Here is an 18,624-nt window from a genome sequence, read left to right on the forward strand (position 1 = left end):
CTTTTTCCATCCCCTCACTTTCAGTCTGTATGTGTCTCTAGGTCTGAAGTGGGTTTCTTGTAGACAGCAAATATATGCATCTTGTTTTTGTATCCATTCAGCCAATCTGTGTCTTTTGGTGGGAGCATTTAATCCATTTACATTTAAGGTAATTATCGATATGTATGTTCCTATTCCCATTTTCTTAATTGTTTTGGGTTCATTATTGTAGGTCTTTTCCTTCTCTTGTGTTTCTTGCCTAGAGAAGTTCCTTTAGGAGTTGTTGTAGAGCTGGTTTGGTGGTGCTGAACTCTCTCAGCTTTTGCTTGTCTGTAAAGGTTTTAATTTCTCCATCAAATCCGAATGAGATCCTTGCTGGGTAGAGTAATCTTGGTTGCAGGTTTTTCTCCTTCATCACTTTCAATATGTCCTGCCACTCCCTTCTGGCTTGCAGAGTTTCTGCTGAATGATCAGCTGTTAACCTTCTGGGGATTCCCTTGTGTGTTATTTGTTGTTTTTCCCTTGCTGCTTTTAATATATTTTCTTTGTATTTAATTTTTGACAGTTTGATTAATATGTGTCTTAGCGTATTTCTCCTTGGATTTATCCTGTATGGGACCCTCTGTGCTTTCTGGACTTGATTAACTATTTCCTTTCCCATATTAGGGAAGTTTTCAACTATAATCTCTTCAAATATTTTCTCAGTCCCTTTCTTTTTCTCTTCTTCTTCTGGAACCCCTATAATTTGAATGTTGCTGTGTGTAATGTTGTCCCAGAGGTCTCTGAGACTGTCCTCAGTTCTTTTCATTCTTTTTTCTTTATTCTGCTCTGCATTAGTTATTTCCACTATTTTATCTTCCAGGTCACTTATCCATTCTTCTGCCTCAGTTATTCTGCTATTGATCCCATCTAGAGTATTTTTCATTTCATTTATTGTGTTGTTCATCATTGTTTGTTTCATCTTTAGTTCTTCTACGTCCTTGTTAAATGTTTCTTGCATTTTGTCTATTCTATTTCCAAGATTTTGGATCATCTTTACTATCATTATTCTGAATTCTTTTTCAGGTAGACTGCCTATTTCCTCTTCATTTGTTAGGTCTGGTGGGTTTTTATCTTGCTCCTTCATCTGATGTGTGTTTTTATGTTTTCTCATTTTGCTTATCTTACTGTGTTTGGGGTCTCCTTTTTGCAGTCTGCAGGTTCGTAGTTCCCGTTGTTTTTGGTGTCTGTCCCCAGTGGCTAAGGTTAGTTCAGTGGGTTGTGTAGGCTTCCTGGTGGAGGGGACTAGTGCCTGTGTTATGGTGGATGAGGCTGGATCTTGTCTTTCTGGTGGGCAGGTCCATGTCTGGTGGTGTGTTTTGGGGTGTCTGTCGACTTATTATGATTTGGGGCAGCCTCTCTGCTAATGGGTGGGGTTGTGTTCCTGTATTGCTAGTTGTTTGGCATAGGATGTCCAGCACTGTAGCTTGCTGGTCGTTGAGTGAAGCTGGGTGCTGCTGTTGAGATTGAGATCTCTGGGAGATTTTTGCCGTTTGATATTATGTGCAGCTGGGAGGTCTCTTGTGGACCAGTGTCCTGAAGTTGGCTCTCCCACTCAGAGGCACAGCACTAACTCCTGGCTGCGGCACCAAGAGCCTTTCATCCACATGTCTCTGAAGAAAAGAGAGAAAAAGTAGAAAGAAAGAATTAGTAGAAGTAGAAAGAAAGAAAGAAAGAAAGGAGAGAGGGAGCAAGGAAGGAAGGAGAAAAGGAAGGAAAAAAAGAAAGAAGATAAAGTAAAATAAAATAAAGATAAAATATAATAAAGTTATTAAAATAAAAAAATATTTATTAAGTGGAAAAAAAAAACCCCAAAACAAAAAAATGGATGGATAGAACCCTGGAACAAATGGTGGAAGCAAAGCTATACAGACAAAATCTCACACAGAAGTATACACATACACACTCACAAAAAGGGGAAAAGAGGAAAAAATCATAAATCTTGCTTTGAAAGTCCACCTCCTCAATTTGGGATGATTCGTTGTCTAAAGGAGGGAAGGAAGGAAAGAAAGAACGAAGATAAAGTAAAATAAAATAAAGTTATTAAAATAAAAAGTAATTATTAAGAGAAAAATTAAAACAAAAACGGACGGATAGAACCCTCGGACAAATGGTGGAAGCAAAGTTATGCAGACAGAATCTCACACAGAAGCATACACATACACACAAATAAAGGAAAAGGGGAAAGAATAATAAATCTTGCTCTCAAAGACCACCTCTTTAATTTGGGATGATTCGTTGTCTATTCATGTATTCCACAGATGCAGGGTACATCAAGTTGATTGTGGAGCTTTAATCCACTGCTTCTGTGGTTGCTGGGAGAGATTTCCCTTTCTCTTCTTAGTCTCACAGCTCCCAGGTGCTCAGCTTTGGATTTGGCCCCACCTGTGCGCGTAGGTCGCTGGAGGGCATCTGTTCTTTGCTCAGACAGGACAGGGTTAAAGGAGCCGCTGATTGGCAGGCTCTGGCTCACTCAGGCCGCCGGGGGGGTAGGGAGGGTCACAGAGTGCGGGGCGAGCATGCAGCGGCCTCCAGAGGCCGGCGTGACGTTGTACCAGACTGAGGCGCACCGTGCATTCTCCCGGGGGAGTTGTCCCTGGATCCTGGGACCCTGGCAGTGGCGGGCTGCACAGGCTCCCCGGAAGGGGGTTGTAGATAGTGACCTGTGCTCGCACACAGGTTTCTTGGCGGCAGCAGCAGCCTTAGCGTCTCATGTCTGTCTCTGGGGTACGTGCTTTTAGCCGCAGCTCGTGCTTGTCTCTGGAGCTCCTTTAAGCAGCGTTCTTAATCCCCTCTCCTCGCGCACCAGGAAGCACAGAGGTAAGAAAAAGTCTCTTGCCTCTTCGGCAGGTCCAGAATTTTCCTCGGACTCCTTCCCGGACAGCCGTGGTGCACTAAGCCCCTGCAGGCTGTGTTCACGCCGCCAACCCCAGTCCTCTCCCTGCGCTCCGACCGAAGCCCGAGCCTTAGCTCCCAGCCCCGCCTGCTCCGGGGGGTGAGAAGACAAGCCTCTCGGGCTGGTGAGTGCCGGTCGGCCCTGATCTTCTGTGTGGGAATCTCTCCGCTTTGCCCTCCGCACCCCTGTTGCTGTGCTCTCCTCCGCGGCGCCGAAGCTCCCCCTCCGCCACCCGCAGTCTCCGCCCGCGAAGGGGCTTCTAGTGTGCGGAAACCTTTCCTCCTTCACAGCTTCCTCCCACTGGTGCAGGTGCCGTCCCCATCCTTTTGTCTCTGTTTATTTTTTCTTTTGCCCTACCCAGGTACGTGGGGGGTTTCTTGCCTTTTGGGAGGTCTGAGGTCTTCTGCCAGCGTTCAGTAGGTGTTCTGTAGGAGTTGTTCCACGTGTAGATGTATTTCTGGTGTATCTGTGGGGAGGAAGGTGATCTCTGTGTCTTACTCTTCTGCCATCTTCCCGAAGTCAATTTTTTAGATTTTTAAACATTTTTTTGAGTCAGCTTTGGTAAGTTGTATTTTCTAGGAATTTGTTCATTTTCATATCTTTTCAACAATTTTGGTATACAGTTGTTAAAAATTCTCTTATTTAATGCTGAGGCATCTGGATTGCTGTTCCCTTTCCATTTTGAATACTACATATTTGTAGCTCCTCTTTTTTCTTCATTAATTTTGCCAGAGGTTTGTCAGTTTATTAGTGTTTTCAAAAAATAGACTTTTTATTGTTATTGATCCACTCTATTTTGTGCTTACTTTGTGTTTTCTCAAATTCTGCTCTGATCTTTATCATTTCCTTCCTTCTACTTTTGTTCGGTATATTTTCTGAGCTTTTTCTAAGCTCTTGAGATAGGTTCTTAGCTCATTTATTATTGGCCTAATTTTCTCTTTGAACAATACAAGGACCTTAGAACATTTCTAACATATATATTTATGACTATTTATATCTGATTAACTATGACTGATCATACAAGTTTTTGTTTGTTATCATTCAGTTAGAATATGTTTGTATTTCGATTGTAATTTTTTCTTTGATCTTTGAGTTAATATATCATTATCATTGTTGATATGTCTATTCCATTAATAATTCTGTTCATTTCTACTTTATATATACTAATGCTATATTATTATGTGTCTACAAATTTTAGAATTGTTGTATCTTCCTGGTCGATTGAATATTTTACCTTGATTAATGTCTCTGTGTTTAATAATACCTTTTGCCTTAAAGTCTATTATATTTATTAATTATTAATAGCCACACCAGATTTGTTTCGGTTAGTATGTGCATAGCATACCTTTTTCTTTTACCTTAAAATTCTGTACCCCTATGTTTAGATGTCTCTCTTTAAGAGCATATAGTTGGACTTTTGAAATCCAATCTGATATTATTTTAGTGGAAACATTTACTATGTATTTACTCTGTTTACTAAATTACATTTAGTGTAAATACTGATATATTTAGACTTAAATCTAATATCTTATTTTGTGCTTAAAATTTCCCTCTTATTTTAAAATTTCTGCCTCCCTGCTTCCCCCTCCCCTACTCTTTTGATAAGAGATGTCTGAGTCTTTTTAAAAATAATTCCCTTTTCTCTTCTAAGAGTTTGTAAGTTATACACTCTGTCCTGTTGGTGGCTACCCTAGAAATTAAAACATGCATAATTAATTTATCAAGGTATAAAGTTAATCAAAATCTTTTTCCTTGTATGGTTTGGACCATACAAGGACCTTAGAACATTTCAATATTATTTACTCCCTCCTTGTATACTTTTATTGTTATCTAGTGTTTATGTCTCATTTTGTAACCCTAGTAGACATTATTATTACTCTTTTGTAAAAATACAAACCTCATTTGTATTTGTCCAAATAGTAGCCATTTTCCTACTTTTCCATTTCTTTTTGCAACTCTGACCTTCCATCTGTGATTACTTCCCTTCCGCATCATGCACATCTTTTAGGATTTTTTTTTACCAGTAAGGAACTTTTAATAAGTTCTCTTGGATTTTGGTTTTAAATGTCTTCATTTCACCTTAGTATTGAAAGATACCTTTGCAGGGTTTAATATTCTAGGGTGACCATTATTTTCTTTCATCAATTTCATTGATCAGTTTCATCAATGGAAAACAGCATTCCATTCTTTCTGACTTCTAGTGGTGCTGATGAGAAATCACCTGTGACTCTAACTGGCATTCTTTTGAAGGTAATCTGCCTTTTTACTTTGGTTGCTTTTAAGATTTTCTCTTTTTTCATTTTTCTTAAATTCACAATGATGTACCTGTTGTGAATTTCTTGTTATTTATCATGCTTGAAATTCATTGGATCTTTGAATCTGTGGATTAATGCTTTTATCAGTTTTGGAAATTTTTCAACCATTATGTGCTGCATACTCTTACCCCTCTATCCTTATGGGTCTTATTAGATCAAGTGTATGGTAGACCTGATTACTATTTCCTCCTCACCTTTTCACTTATTTACTATATTTTCCATGTTTTTCTCTCACTGTGCTGCATTATGAGTAATTTCTTCAGACCTATCTGCCAGTCCATGAATGTTTTCTTCTACTCCGACCAACTGGCTACCAAGGGTATCCACTGCAGTTTTCATTTCAGTTATTGTATTTTTTATCTCTAGAATCTGTATGATTCTTTTCCAGATATACTGTTTCACTTCTTATTATTCCTTATTCTCTGTAGTTTAAAAATCTATCACTTATTAATTTAAGTAGTGAATGTAATTGTTTTAAAATACGCCTATGATATTCCTGTACATACTCATGTCACCTCTGTTCTTGAGTTCCTGATTACCATTGACTGGTCAGTCACTGACCTTGAAAAATGACTTGAGGGCTTTCCCAGAGGCCAAGGATGAATGTACCCTTCTCCAGTGAGGTTTTTCATTTGTTTCTGCCAGAGATTAGGGGACATTATCAGCTGAGAATCATCCCAAGTCAGTTCACAACCTGAGGCTCTTTGGTCAGCCCAGACTTTGCCTGCTTGGATAGTAAATTCACATAAGGACTAATCTTTAGGCACTAGAGTTACAGAGTCTTCTTTTTGCCTCCCCTTTCCTTTCATTTTAAATTTATTATTCTTTTCAACATGAAGACATTCCTGAGCCTATCTCCCCTTACAATAAGTATTTAGCCTTTTGGGGTCCCAGTTCAGTATAAACAGAATCTCTCTTAAGTCTTACCACTTTAGGGATTTCATGAGACTTAACTTCTGTCCCCCTTTCCCCATACAGCCTCTGAAATCCAAGTATGTGGCACTGACAAATGCCTTTCATGGGCAAGCAGCTTTGGTTCTGATATCTAATAGTTCACTAACCTCTCTGTTAACAGGCTTTCATCCAAAAATTAGCCTCGAGGTTCCTCAGCGTTTCTTAATCTCTTCAGTGTTTTGAACGTTTTTCTTGTGTTTTCCCCCTGGCATTTTTCATTGTTCTTGATGAGAGAGTTGTGACACAAAACCCAGCATTCCATAATCAGAAGCCATAAAGTGTCCAATCAGTTTTTATGGAATCTTATTCTAAATTATGAGTGGATAGCCAGTGTTCACCAGATATTTGAGAAAGAAGTATTATATGAATGATAGAGAATAAAACAAACAAAAAGAAAAGGTAATTTGGTAGAGACAAATTATGCAGAGAAAAATAAATTAACCTTCTCCCCACTATCATTATCTTTTTATCCTTAGAGAGATAAGATACTGAATCTGTAAAACAAGAACAAGATGCTATTTTAAAAGAACACTGGAGAATAAAACAAGAGCTCTTGAAAGTTAAAAAAATAATGCTAGCAGAAGTGAAAAAATTCCTATAAAAATTTGAGACTTAAAATGGAGAGAACCTTGCATAAAGTAAAACAAAAATAGAAAAGATGGAAAATAGGAAAGAGAGAGAGAGAAGATATTAAAGATATTAAAGTATTAAAATCATTCAGTAGCTTCCTAAGAAAGTATTCATAGGAAATATAATTTGGGAGACTTACAGTCCTTATTCTACATTTACTTTTTTTAAAAAAATTATTTATTTAATTTATTTATTTTTGGCTGCATTGGGTCTTTGTTGCCGTGCATGGGCTTTCTCTAGTTGTGGCGAGCGGGGGCTATTCTTCATTGCAGTGTGTGGGCTTCTCATTGTGGTGACTTCTGTTATTGCAGAGCAGGGCTCTAGGCACGCGGGCTTCAGTAGTCGTGGCACGTGGGCTCAATAGTCGTGGCTCACAGGTTCTAGAGCGCAGGCTCAGTAGTTGTGGTGCATGGGCTTAGTTGCTCTGCAGCATGTGGGATCCTCCCAGACCAGGGCTCGAACCCGTGTCCCCTGCATTGGCAGGTGGATTCTTAACCACTGTACCACCAGGGAAGCCCTGCATTTACTTTTAATATACTAGGTTGGCATTTATCTTTCAAATTTGGGGTTGTAAATAATTTTCTCTCACAGTTACAGTTAATAATGCATTTGCAGATTTTTGCTTCCTACTCCTGTGACTTTTGGATCTGCTGGCTTAAATGTCTTTCTAAGGGAGGAATGATTCCTCAGGGAATGCAAAAGTGGCTCCATTATTATGGGAACTGAGACTGCCATGTGTTCATTTGGGGCTCTTCATGCCTCTGAGTCAACAGGGGAAGAGCGGATTACTGATCTGGTTGAACCGACTGATCTCAGTATCAAATTGCTGCTACACAATGGGGTGAAGGAGGACCATGTCTGAACCCAGGGGATTCTCTGAAGTGCATCTTAGCCGTTGTATAACCAGTTTAATGAAGATTGACGCAACCCACAAAGGCAAAACCACTAAGGACCCGGACAGTTCAGGAATGAAAATCTGAATCATTTCACCAGGTCAGCACCTTGACAAGGCAAGGTGCTGACTGAAGACAAGAAGATCATAGAATGGGTAGAAGAAGAATGAATTTTAAAATATCAACTCAACTCATGAAGTTTTAAGAGTCAAGAACCTATGCAAGGAAGGTTGGTAGTGCTTACTTTTATAACTGGAGGCTGGATTGTCATGGAATAGAGTTCTTAAGGAATGTTTTTGAAAATCCTATGCAAAGGAACTCAGGGCAAAAAATTAAAGCAAAGTCAAAAAGCAAATGTCAAGCTGAGAGATTAAATATTATAAAGGGAAAATCTCCCTAATATATAAAGTTCAAGAGGAAAAAAACCTTTAAAAATCTGGTAGAAAAATGGACAAAAGACATGTAAGGATAGTTCACAAAAGATAGGCAAAAGGCCTTTAAATATTTGAAGACATCCAACTTCACTAATAAGAAAAAGGCATTGAGATACCATTTCTCACCTATCAGCTTAGAAGAATCCGCTCTGTTGGCAAGGCTGAGGGGAAACAGGCATTATTATATAATCCCTCTCAAGGTAAATTTGACAGTACCTAATAAAATTACATATACATTTACCCTTTGACTCAGCAATTCCACTTTTAGGAAATTATCCTGAAGGTACATCTCTAGCAATATGAAAAACATACGTACAAGGTTTTCCATTATGGCATTATTTGTAATAGCAAAATATAATCTATATTAATATGTATTATATTGATATTTATATACCAGCATAAGTTAATAATGGGGCAAACGCTAAAGTTGAATAAAAAAAGAAACAAACCTAATTGGATATCAAATTACATAATCACAGAGGAAAATTTAATTCAAATAACTTAAACATAGTATTCTGAAAATACAACCTTTTTTTGCCTAAGAACAAAAAGCACTAGAAAAGAATCTTAAATTTCACTTAGTAGGTTTGCTGTTAGTAATGGTTGTAGTCATAATTTCAGAACTATTTTGTGTGTATGAGAGAAGTACAAAGATGGAAGGAGAAAGAGGAAGAATACCCAGGATGCTGGATTTTAATTGGTGGTATCAGTGTGAGCTCACAATTTTAAAGAGGCCTAGAAAGCAGTCACTCCCTAGGAGCAATAAGCAAACACAGTGCCTGGATCAGGGCTTCTAAATACCATTCCTCAGTAAAAGAAACCAGAGCTCCTTAGAGAATGGTTAGTTCCAGGTCTAGAGTGCAAAAGTGTAAGGTGAGCCTGGAATATCTTGCTGCACACCAAAGCAAAAAAGTGTTTCCCAATCACAGCATCACAGGACACAGGATCCAGCTTGAAGATGATCCCAGTAGCCAAGGCTGATACAACTTGAGCATCAAAGAAGATGTGGCACATATATACAATGGAATATTACTCAGCCATAAAAAGAAACAAAATTGAGATATTTGTAGTGAGCTGGGTGGACCTAGAGTCTGTCATACAGAGTGAAGTAAGTCAGAAAGGGAAAAACAAATACCGTATGTTAACACATATATATGGAATCTAAGGGGAAAAAAAAAAGGTCATGAAGAACCTAGGGGTAAGACGGGAATAAATACACAGACCTACTAGAGAATGGACTTGAGGATATGGGGAGGGGGAAGGGTAAGCTGGGACAAAGTGAGAGAGAGGCATGGACGTATATACACTACCAAACGTAAAATAGATAGCTAGTGGGAAGCAGCTGCATGGCACAGGGAGATCAGCTCGGTGCTTTGTTACCACCTAGAGGGGTGGGACAGGGAGGGTGGGAGGAGGGAGACACAAGAGGGAAGAGATATGGGAACATACGTATATGTATAACTGATTCACTTTGTTATAAAGCAGAAACTAACACACCATTGTAAAGCAATTATACTCCAATAGAGATGTTAAAAAAAAAAAGAATTCTGGTTATAGACTATAACATATCTGAATGTTTTTTAAAAAAGAAAAAGGAAGAGGCTTGGGCTAGACCTTTGAGAATGAATTCAATTTAAATAGATGGAGAAGAAAGGTGGTTCAGTCAGTATGAACAAAAGAAGGAAGTGATGAAGAAGACGGCATAATTCAGGAGCTCGGAGTCGGGGGCGGGGCACTTGGTCCAGCTAGGTTGTCAGGGACACATAGGGATCAGTAAGTGTAAGATTTGGTAGTTTAGACCATCACTGCCAATCTGAAGATTAGACTTCGAGTGCGGTGGCAATGGGGAGCCGCTGTAAGTTTCTGAGCAGAGGAGTTACATGAGAAAATGACGGGATAGGCGTTTTGGGGAGATGACTGGCAGCTAGATGGAGGCAGGGAACAGAGGGATGGCAAGCAAGGAGGTCAGCGAGGAAGTCTTTGCAGAGGTGCTGGGGGCCTGCAAAGAGCCTGGAAATGGATAAGGATAAAAATGGCTGAAATTTAAAAAAACATTTCAGAGGATGAATAGACAGAACTTATTCCTCTGATAAGGGACAAGGGACGAGTCAGTGGCTCTGAGTTTCCGTGCTGAAGGGGAGAAGGACAATGACGGAGCTGAGCTAAATATGAAGAGCAGAGAATTGAGTTTTGATATATTTTGAACTGGTTTTGAATATAGTGACTGTGAACCAATCGCATTTTGATGTTTACAAACCTCAAACAGGTCACGTGTCCCACATTGGGGGTGGTATTGCTGGGCTTTCTCAGTCAGCTTGATCTCTTACAGAGCTCAAGTGAAAGCAGGGCTCTGGTGTTTTCCTGAAGCTGCTGCCAGTGGTAGGATTTTGTGCTGCTTCACAGACAATGCTCAGAACCATGTCCCGGTGGAATCCCAGTGGGCTACTCTGAGTGAGTATAACATCACCTCCTGGTTGGGCCAGAAAAGAATTTTCAAGGCATACCTCGAGGCGGGGGACTCCCACGTATGAAATTGCTCTTTCATCCCTGCAGTGAAGCTTGAATGAGGGGACTCTGTGCTTTGTGGCTGTCTGGCTTCATCAGAGGATGGCTGCCGTCTTCACCCACCCGGCGCTCTTGCTTGGCTAGAGGAAGCCTGTTCTGAGCTCTCATAGTGAACAGGCTTCCCAGGCAGCCTTCCTCCCCTGCACTCTTGGCATTCACATGGCATGGCCATAAATTATGCCCAGCGTGTTCATTTTCAGTTTGAATGTGTTCTCATCCCAGAGGAGCAACTAATGGCGTCAGGTTACTGATGTGAAAAAAGCCTGCCGCTGCAGTGACTATGGATTAATGAAATAGCAGTCATGGAGGCTGGGGCAGCAATAAATTGTCAGCCACCGGTGACATGGATTTTAAATTATATTCTCCATCTCCTTTCCCCTTCTCCAAAATTATTTAGCTGTAGAGTTGTTTGTTAAATGTTTACCATTGCTTAAATGTTTGCTTTCTGTTAGAAGTTGGTGCAGGCTGGGCCCCTTCCTTTAAAGGGGCTTTTCTCAGAAAACTGGAGGTGGGCTGAGAGGGATTTAAAAGCCTATCATGCTTTTTCTCTAGGAGGCATGAAGGCAAATCTCTTAATCCAGGATCATCACTGACTGATAACTTTCATTCAGAAAATTGGCAAACATGGAGCTCTATCGGTGAACTCTGCTCATTTGGCACGTAAGTTACTACCTCTGCCTTCTGTTATGGCCTTTTTCTTTTCCTAATGAGTTAAAAATTAGGAACCAAGACAATTCACAGTGTTTTTGAAAGGCAGCAAGTCTATTTTTCATTAGATGAAGGACCCCAGGGAATCCATTGATGGGCCGTAGGGAGTTCAAGAATCCCTGATCCTACAAGCAAATGTGAACAAGCAACTTGCTCATATGTATATGTTTTTCTAGAAAGAAGGTCTGTGGGTTTCATCAAATTCATTAAATGTTCCGTAACACCAAGATAGCTTAAGGGCTGCCATGGGGGACTGCATAAATGTCTACAACGTCTTGCTCTCCCAAGATCTATGTCCTTGTAATAGACTTTGTGGCTCCTCTGACTGAGAGAAGTCTATCCACCCTTGATTCTGGGCTGGCACTGTGATTGGCTTTGGCCCACGGGAGATGAGTAAATGTGATCCAAGCAGATTGGAAAAGTGCTTGCACTTTGGGGCTTGCCTACTTACTGTTCCTGGGACCCTGCTGCAATGTCAACAAGGCTGGGCTAGCCCAATGAGCTACATGGCCCCAGTCACCTTGTTTCCCCAGCAGACCCACCAGCAACTGCAGACAGCGAGTGTGCCCAGCTGAGACCAGCCAAGCCAACCAAGGTCTATGGATTTCATTAAAATCACTAAATGTTCCGTAATGCCGAAAGAGTGCAAGGGCTGCTATGGTGGACTGCATACATGGCCACAACTTCTTCCTCTCCACACATCCATGCTCTTGCAGTGGGACTTTGTAAGGGCAGGGGTATGTGGAGCCTGGGCCAAACCAGAAGCAATTGTCCAGCCAAATTGCTGACATACAGAATAGTGAACAAAATAAGTGTTATTTGGGGATAGTTTATTATGCAGTAAAAGCTAACTGATATAAATACCATATCACACAGTGTGCATTTTGAGGATGAGGGGCACACCTTATTCAGTCTTTATATCTCTTTTTCCTAAAAACACAATAACCATTCAATATGTAGTTGTTGAATTGGGTAGAACTGGTCTCTCAAAAAGACTGAGATTCAGCCACTTTCTCAAGGTCACAATAAATGAGGAGAGATCCCAGAGCATCTAAGAACTCCAGGCCTCAGTTTCCTTACTTATAAAATGGGCTTCAGAACACCTACCTTGTTGGGCTACTGTGGCTGTTAGAGATGCTGTGTGCTTTAGAGGTGCCTGATACTTGATGGACAGTAGCCCGAGCCAAGCACGCTGACGAAACGGCTGCAGAACGCGTCAGTGTGCGCGAGATCAGGCACGTTTCAGTGATCACAGTGCCCACCAGGTGTTCACGTGGATTCCAGTTTCTAGGCGTCAGCTTTCTCTGCTGCAAAATGAGGTTGGTTCCTTCTGGCTCGACCAGACGTCCATGTGTCATTCTGACATGGCTGCCGCCGTAGTGCGGCCACGTGGCCGGAGGACGTGCCACTCCTCCTGGGGTGGTGGGGGAAGCTCCTGAGTTGCTGCCCTGGATTCTGCCATCACTCCCTGTATCTCATTTTCTTGCTTGTAAAATAAGGTGTGGGTGACAGGAAGCTCTCTGAGACTCCTGTCAGCTTCAGTAATACTCCTGGAGTCTTCTCTAAGCCTGAGGGACTAAACTGCTCACAGGATCACGGAGCCATGAAAGAAGTTATTATTTGCTAGAGGAAAAGAAAAGGTTTCTGTATTTGTCTAAAGCAGAAAGTGGAAAAGCAGGCCGTAGAATTGGGGAATAACAGTAAGAAAAAAGAAAAGAAAGCAAACCTGATTTGAGCTGGGATGCTAGAACCCTGCTTCCTGCAGGATAATGGAGCCCCACGCTATGTAGATCACAGGGTCGAACCTTACACATAGAGATTTATAGAAGAAAATTCCCCTTCCAAAAGCATGACATACACAAAGGGTTATAAAATGCTCAGAATGAGTTACACAAAGAGCCGTGAGACATATGAAAAACAGTTTTCTTTTTTTTCCATTAAGACCTCCTGTCCTTTTCTAATAAAACCTAACATGACGTCTTTCTAGGATTTAGAGTAAAACTTCTTGTGTTGCAGATGTATTTGGAAGTGAATCATGGACATACATATCGTTTACCGCAAGCAGTGAAGATATCTGAAAATCTTGCTTCTTGCCAAAATGGACATTAAGATTTTGCTTGGAAGCAAATATGAAAACATTGATTTTTATCCAACTATCCCTCCGTTTATCTAAGGAGAAAGTTACAACTTATTCTGTTATGCTTTTAATAGGATTTTCTATCTTTAATGCTGAGATCTTAAACATTACCAGTGAGTAAGCAAAGCAAACAATTAGCAGATGGCATTTTCAACCAAATTTTTTATATTTATTATAATTGTGCTTCTCTACAACTAAAGATTCATGTGGTGTGCAAACCATATGTCTGACTTTATTTACCAAAGTAAATACAGAACAGCATTTCCAATAGGGGAGGTTCACACAACAAACAAAATAGAGAGTGTGTGACCTCAATAAGGCATTCAATAAAGGTATAAGCTGTCTCTCCCTCTATGGGGGGGCGGGGTTCCCTTAGGGTGCTCTGATGTTGGCATCACATTCTTCTAAGAGCAGAATCAAATCTTCAATCAGGCTGTGCTCCCTGCCATGTGTCACTCTCATAATATCAAAAGCCTAAAGGGAAGAGAAAGAAAACGGATTAGAACCCCAAATTAGGCAGGTCCCTGCCTGCTCCTCGTCTTTTCCCATGACACCAGGAGCCCGAAGAAGCCCAGAGTCTGCAGTATGAGCAGCTCGGTGGTTCTCCACACTAGCAATGACGTGACAAGGGTGATTCTGTAACGTGGTGCTTGGAAGGCAGACTTACTACTTGAGTCGTGCTGGGCCTGCTGTGCAACAACAGTCTTCAGGGATTATTAGAGCTTAGGTTTGGTGTAGGTAAAGAGGTTTGAGAAGAGTTACTAAAATGATTAAGTAATAGTAAAGATGAACTACTATGCTGCTATCGCCTTAAAATATAATTTTCATTTTTGCATGCTGCATTTAATTCTCATCTAGATGCACTGTGATACATATAATGTATACATACAATTTTTGTATTCTTTTCATGTCCTATGACATTAGAACACTGGCATTTTGACAGTCCCTGCCTTCACTCCCCATGTTCAATCTTCACTAAATCTTGCTAATTCTACCTCCAAAATATTTCTGAAATCTGGATGGGTTTGTGACCACTTCAGTAATAGAGTGTGATGGAATTAATGCTGCTGACTTCCAAAGCTAGGTCAGAAAGGCCATGCAACCTTTGCCTCGTTCACTAGTGTGTCTGCTCCTGGAACCATGAGCTTCCACGCTGTGAGGAAGCCCAAGCCACACGGGGAAGCCAAGTGGAGATGCTCTGGTTGAAAGTCCTAGCTGAGGCCATCTTTCAAGTCATCCTAGCCTAGACACCAGAAACGTGCATAAAGAAGTCTCCAGATGATTCCAGCCATCAGCCAGAAGATTCCAGTCTTCCAGCTGACACTGTGGAAAAGAGGCGTTATGGAAAAGAGGCGAGCCATTCCTCGTGTGATCTGTTTGAATTCCTGACTCAGATCATCGGTGAGCATAATCACAGGGTGGTTATTTTACTCTGCTAAGTTTTGGGGATGGTTTGTTATCGAGCAATAAATCAGAGATAAACAGTACCATCCTGCACTGCCCAAACTGGGGGCTCCCCGACGTGGGGGGGGGGGCACCAGACCCCACTGTCTTCAATACGAATGTGCCTCGAGAGATAGGTAAAGAGACTCTGGGGGCTGTCAGGCACCCAGAAAAGCACCTGCCTCTCAGTACCACACTCTCAGCCTTGGCTGCGCCCAAACCCCACACGTGGTCAACTGAAGCCTGTTCTCTGGGGGTGAGGCCTGGGCTCAGGAGTTTCTAACGTGCCCTCAGGGTTGAGAACGACCGATACAGTGAGCTCTCACCAAATAATAACAACTATTTATTATTCAGTGGTGACTTACAGCCAACATAATTACCATTTTACTGGCTGTGTACAATTCTACTCTTAGAAATTTAGATCACTACCAAGTTTTTGTTACGATGTAGCTCTTCTAGCATAGGACTCTTCTGCCTTTGCTGAATATTTGCTTAAGATAAATCTCTGGAGGTGGGATTCTTGGGTATGAAAGCCATAGAGACTTCAGAGCTGCGGAGCACCCCTTCATTCTACTGGGTGTTCAGGGCTAGGAGTGCTTTTGGCCTGTGTTCCTGGCTTTTTGGCCTCTTTAAAAATCTTCCCAGGCTTCCCTGGTGGCGCAGTGGTTGAGAGTCCGCCTGCCGGTGCAGGGGACACGGGTTCGTGCCCCGGTCCGGGAAGAACCCACATGCCGCGGAGCGGCTGGGCCCGTGAGCCATGGCCGCTGAGCCTGCGCGTCCCGAGCCTGTGCTCCGCAACAGGAGAGGCCATAGCAGTGAGAGGCGCGTACCGCAAAAAAAAAAAAAAAAAAAAAGTTCCCTTTAGCTGGGATAAAGGAAAACAGGCAGACAGATGGGGTCTAGATTTAGCTACTGTGAGAGGAAAAAAAGGGAAAGGCCCGCCACCTCAGGCTCTGGTGTCCCAGCCTGGAAAAGAGCTCTGTCTGTGGAGTTGGCTGTCATCCTGCACTGGCAGGCCCATCACCTGTGACATCCCAGCTGGAAAACCAGAAGGGGGCTGTGATGAGTCAGGGCCGTGAGGATCTGGTTCTTAGTAACCTGAGTGGGGCTGCCCTGTGGGTGCAGAGCATCTGCAAGCAAATCCCGAGGTGCAGTGGGGCAGGGTGAGGGGTGTACGAGATCGAGGGGAGGAGTTGGGAGTAGCCTCCACCTTGGAGGCAGCCAAGCTCGGTGACATGCCTCGGGGCAGAAGATCAACAACAAATGTTTGATGCCATTCAGGGAACAAATGTCTCCCGTCTCCCTCCCGCCCTACTCCCCAGGTCCTCTGTTGTTCGAGACATCTCAAGGTCCCAGGCAGGGGCCTGCATGAGAGCGCGATTGTAAAAAGAGACTGGAGAGATGCTTCGAGCCCTTCATGGGAAATTCTCTCACTCGAAAGCTGCTTAGATGTTCTCTTCCCTTCCACTCGACAGAGGACCAGCTGTACTTGTGATCTGACAAAGGAGGGTGAATGGGCCAGGAGAATCACCTGAAAAGCTCTTTGCAGAAAGAGAAATAACGCTCCTCCAAGCCCCATGGACAGGTCGGCTGGAGAAAGGCCTGCCTGACCTGTGAGGGCTCTCGCCCTCCTGGCCCCTCACAGCTCTCTGCTGGGTGAGGGCCTGGCCTCGTTTCTCAGGAGAACTCCCAGACCAGCTTCTCTGTGTCCTCCTGTTTCATTTCTCCAGGTTCCTCATCTGGAGAATGTTCTGTGCTTCTCAGGGACTTGACTCAGAGGCTACGTGACAGTCGTCTTCATACCACTTTGAAGGGTAAGGTCGATATGCACGTTTTCAGACATATTATAGCTCCAGCTTCCTTCCTCACTGCCTTTCTTCCAGTCATACGTTTCACTTTCTCCTCCCTTCCAGCTTTAAGAATAAGGCCTACGGGGCTTCCCTGGTGGCGCAGGTGCTCCGCAACGGTAGAGGCCACAGCAGTGAGAGGCCCGCTTACCGCAAAAAAAAAAAAAAAAAGAATAAGGCCTACTCCTCAAGAGACAGAGTTAATTGTGGCTGATCTGGAGTCTTCCTGTTCATTCCTGCTCATCCCACAGCACGGCAGGTGCCTGAGTGTCAGAAGGAGGCTTCCGGCCCTGCAACCCTTCACGAACTGCAGAGCCACGGCCAGGAAGGGAAGCCACCTGGCCTTCCCCAGGCCTCACTTCCATACCTCCCAGCCTGCTTCCTTGCGGGAGGGCCATAAAGACCATCTGGTGCAATGTCCTCATGTTTGGCCTGAGAGGGAGCTCAGGGTGAACCCAGTGTTCATTCCATGACGGCACTGTGCAGCCTCCACCTGCAAACAGTCTTCAGTGACCAAGGAGAGGGCCTGCAGGGTCTCTGAGGTGTGGCTTCTGAGACACCCTGAGGAGCCACGAAGGTCTTCCTAGTCAAGATGCTGCTGGTTGTGACCTACGTTCTCTTATTTGGTGGTGAATGCAGCACTGGTAGCAAAAGTGGGGCGGGGGCAACCCCTGGGTGTGTATGTGTAGGATTTGAGATACTAAGGTTAGAGGATCCTATCCACAGGGGTGGCTAGAAGCAGAGAGGAAATGGGCATAGCTGGGTGCAGAGGACCACATTGAAGAGACTGGAAAAAATCCATACCATTTGTCTAGAAGGTAAAACCAAGTATAAATAGGATTAACAAGTAAACACTGTAATTTTCTCTCAGTGATGGGTGGGGTAGAAGAGAAAAGGAGAGAAAAAAAGAAATAGGATTTAGTAATGTGCAAACTGTGGTGATGACTATGTTGTCTGTGTGTGTGTGCGTGTGTGTATGTGAGAGTAATATGGCAGGTTGAGTATACAGGACGGGAAGCCAAAACTCAGACTTGGTCCGGCGGGACGTCTGGTCCTTGTCTTTGACATCACCTGGGCCTACAGGTGAGCTGGGGCAGCAGTTCTCAGCGATGTAGGAAGGCAGCCCTACGTAGCTGTCAGCACAGGCTGCCTCTGCATGGCGGCCACAGCCCCTCAGCCCAGCAAGAAGATGAGGAGGTCCTTTTTTCCCCCAAAAACAAAGTTACAGTAAATCTCTGACAAACCAGGACAATTGTTTCCTGTAGCTCTGTGTCTCCCTTCTCTCAGCCCGTCCCAACTGCCACACGTGCACATGTCAGAGAGAACAATTTTGATTTAATTTCCTGCAGCAATATGTAAAACAGATTAAGGAAATATAAAATCAGAGCCAGCCTGTGCTGGGAAAAGCTTATCTCTTTCCATTAAATTTTATTTTTTTAATGGTAGCATTTAAAAAGAGCCTGCCTGTAATCTTCCACAGAGGACCTATTTGAAGCCTTCAAGGGGGTGTTGCTGCCCCCCGTGTACTGACTCTAAATGTCACATGAGAAATGGAAGCACAGATCGTCTGCCACATGACAGGCATGGCTCACTCAGGAGTAAAGATAGGTTCTTTGAAAGATCGGGTCCCCAGAACTGATTTCAATCTCATCACAGCTTTTTTTTTCTTTTAAGTAATTGTAGAATTGTGGGTCATATATTAAATAAAATGAATTAAATTATGATTTAAAGTTGCAAACAATATAGCTTTCTTATTAATTTTTAATAAAAATATATTAAGCTTA

General features: G+C 42.6%; 1 protein-coding gene across 2 annotated transcripts in view; it reads right to left on the reverse strand.

Annotated features, from left to right (window-relative positions):
• Positions 1-13,692: 13,692 nt before the first annotated feature.
• Positions 13,693-18,624, reverse strand: part of SMYD3 (SET and MYND domain containing 3) — a 718,781-nt gene continuing 713,849 nt past the window's right edge. Inside the window, exon 12 of one of the 2 annotated variants that reach the window (XM_032648645.1) lies at positions 13,693-14,024. In XM_032648645.1, the coding sequence (XP_032504536.1) occupies positions 13,923-14,024 (102 nt within the window). In that variant the 3' untranslated portion in view covers positions 13,693-13,922. The remainder of the gene's footprint in view (positions 14,025-18,624) is intronic. The other variant, XM_032648656.1, reaches the window with a different exon arrangement.

This window comes from Phocoena sinus, chromosome 1, assembly GCF_008692025.1.
Source record: "Phocoena sinus isolate mPhoSin1 chromosome 1, mPhoSin1.pri, whole genome shotgun sequence".
NCBI classification, from domain to species: domain Eukaryota; kingdom Metazoa; phylum Chordata; class Mammalia; order Artiodactyla; family Phocoenidae; genus Phocoena; species Phocoena sinus.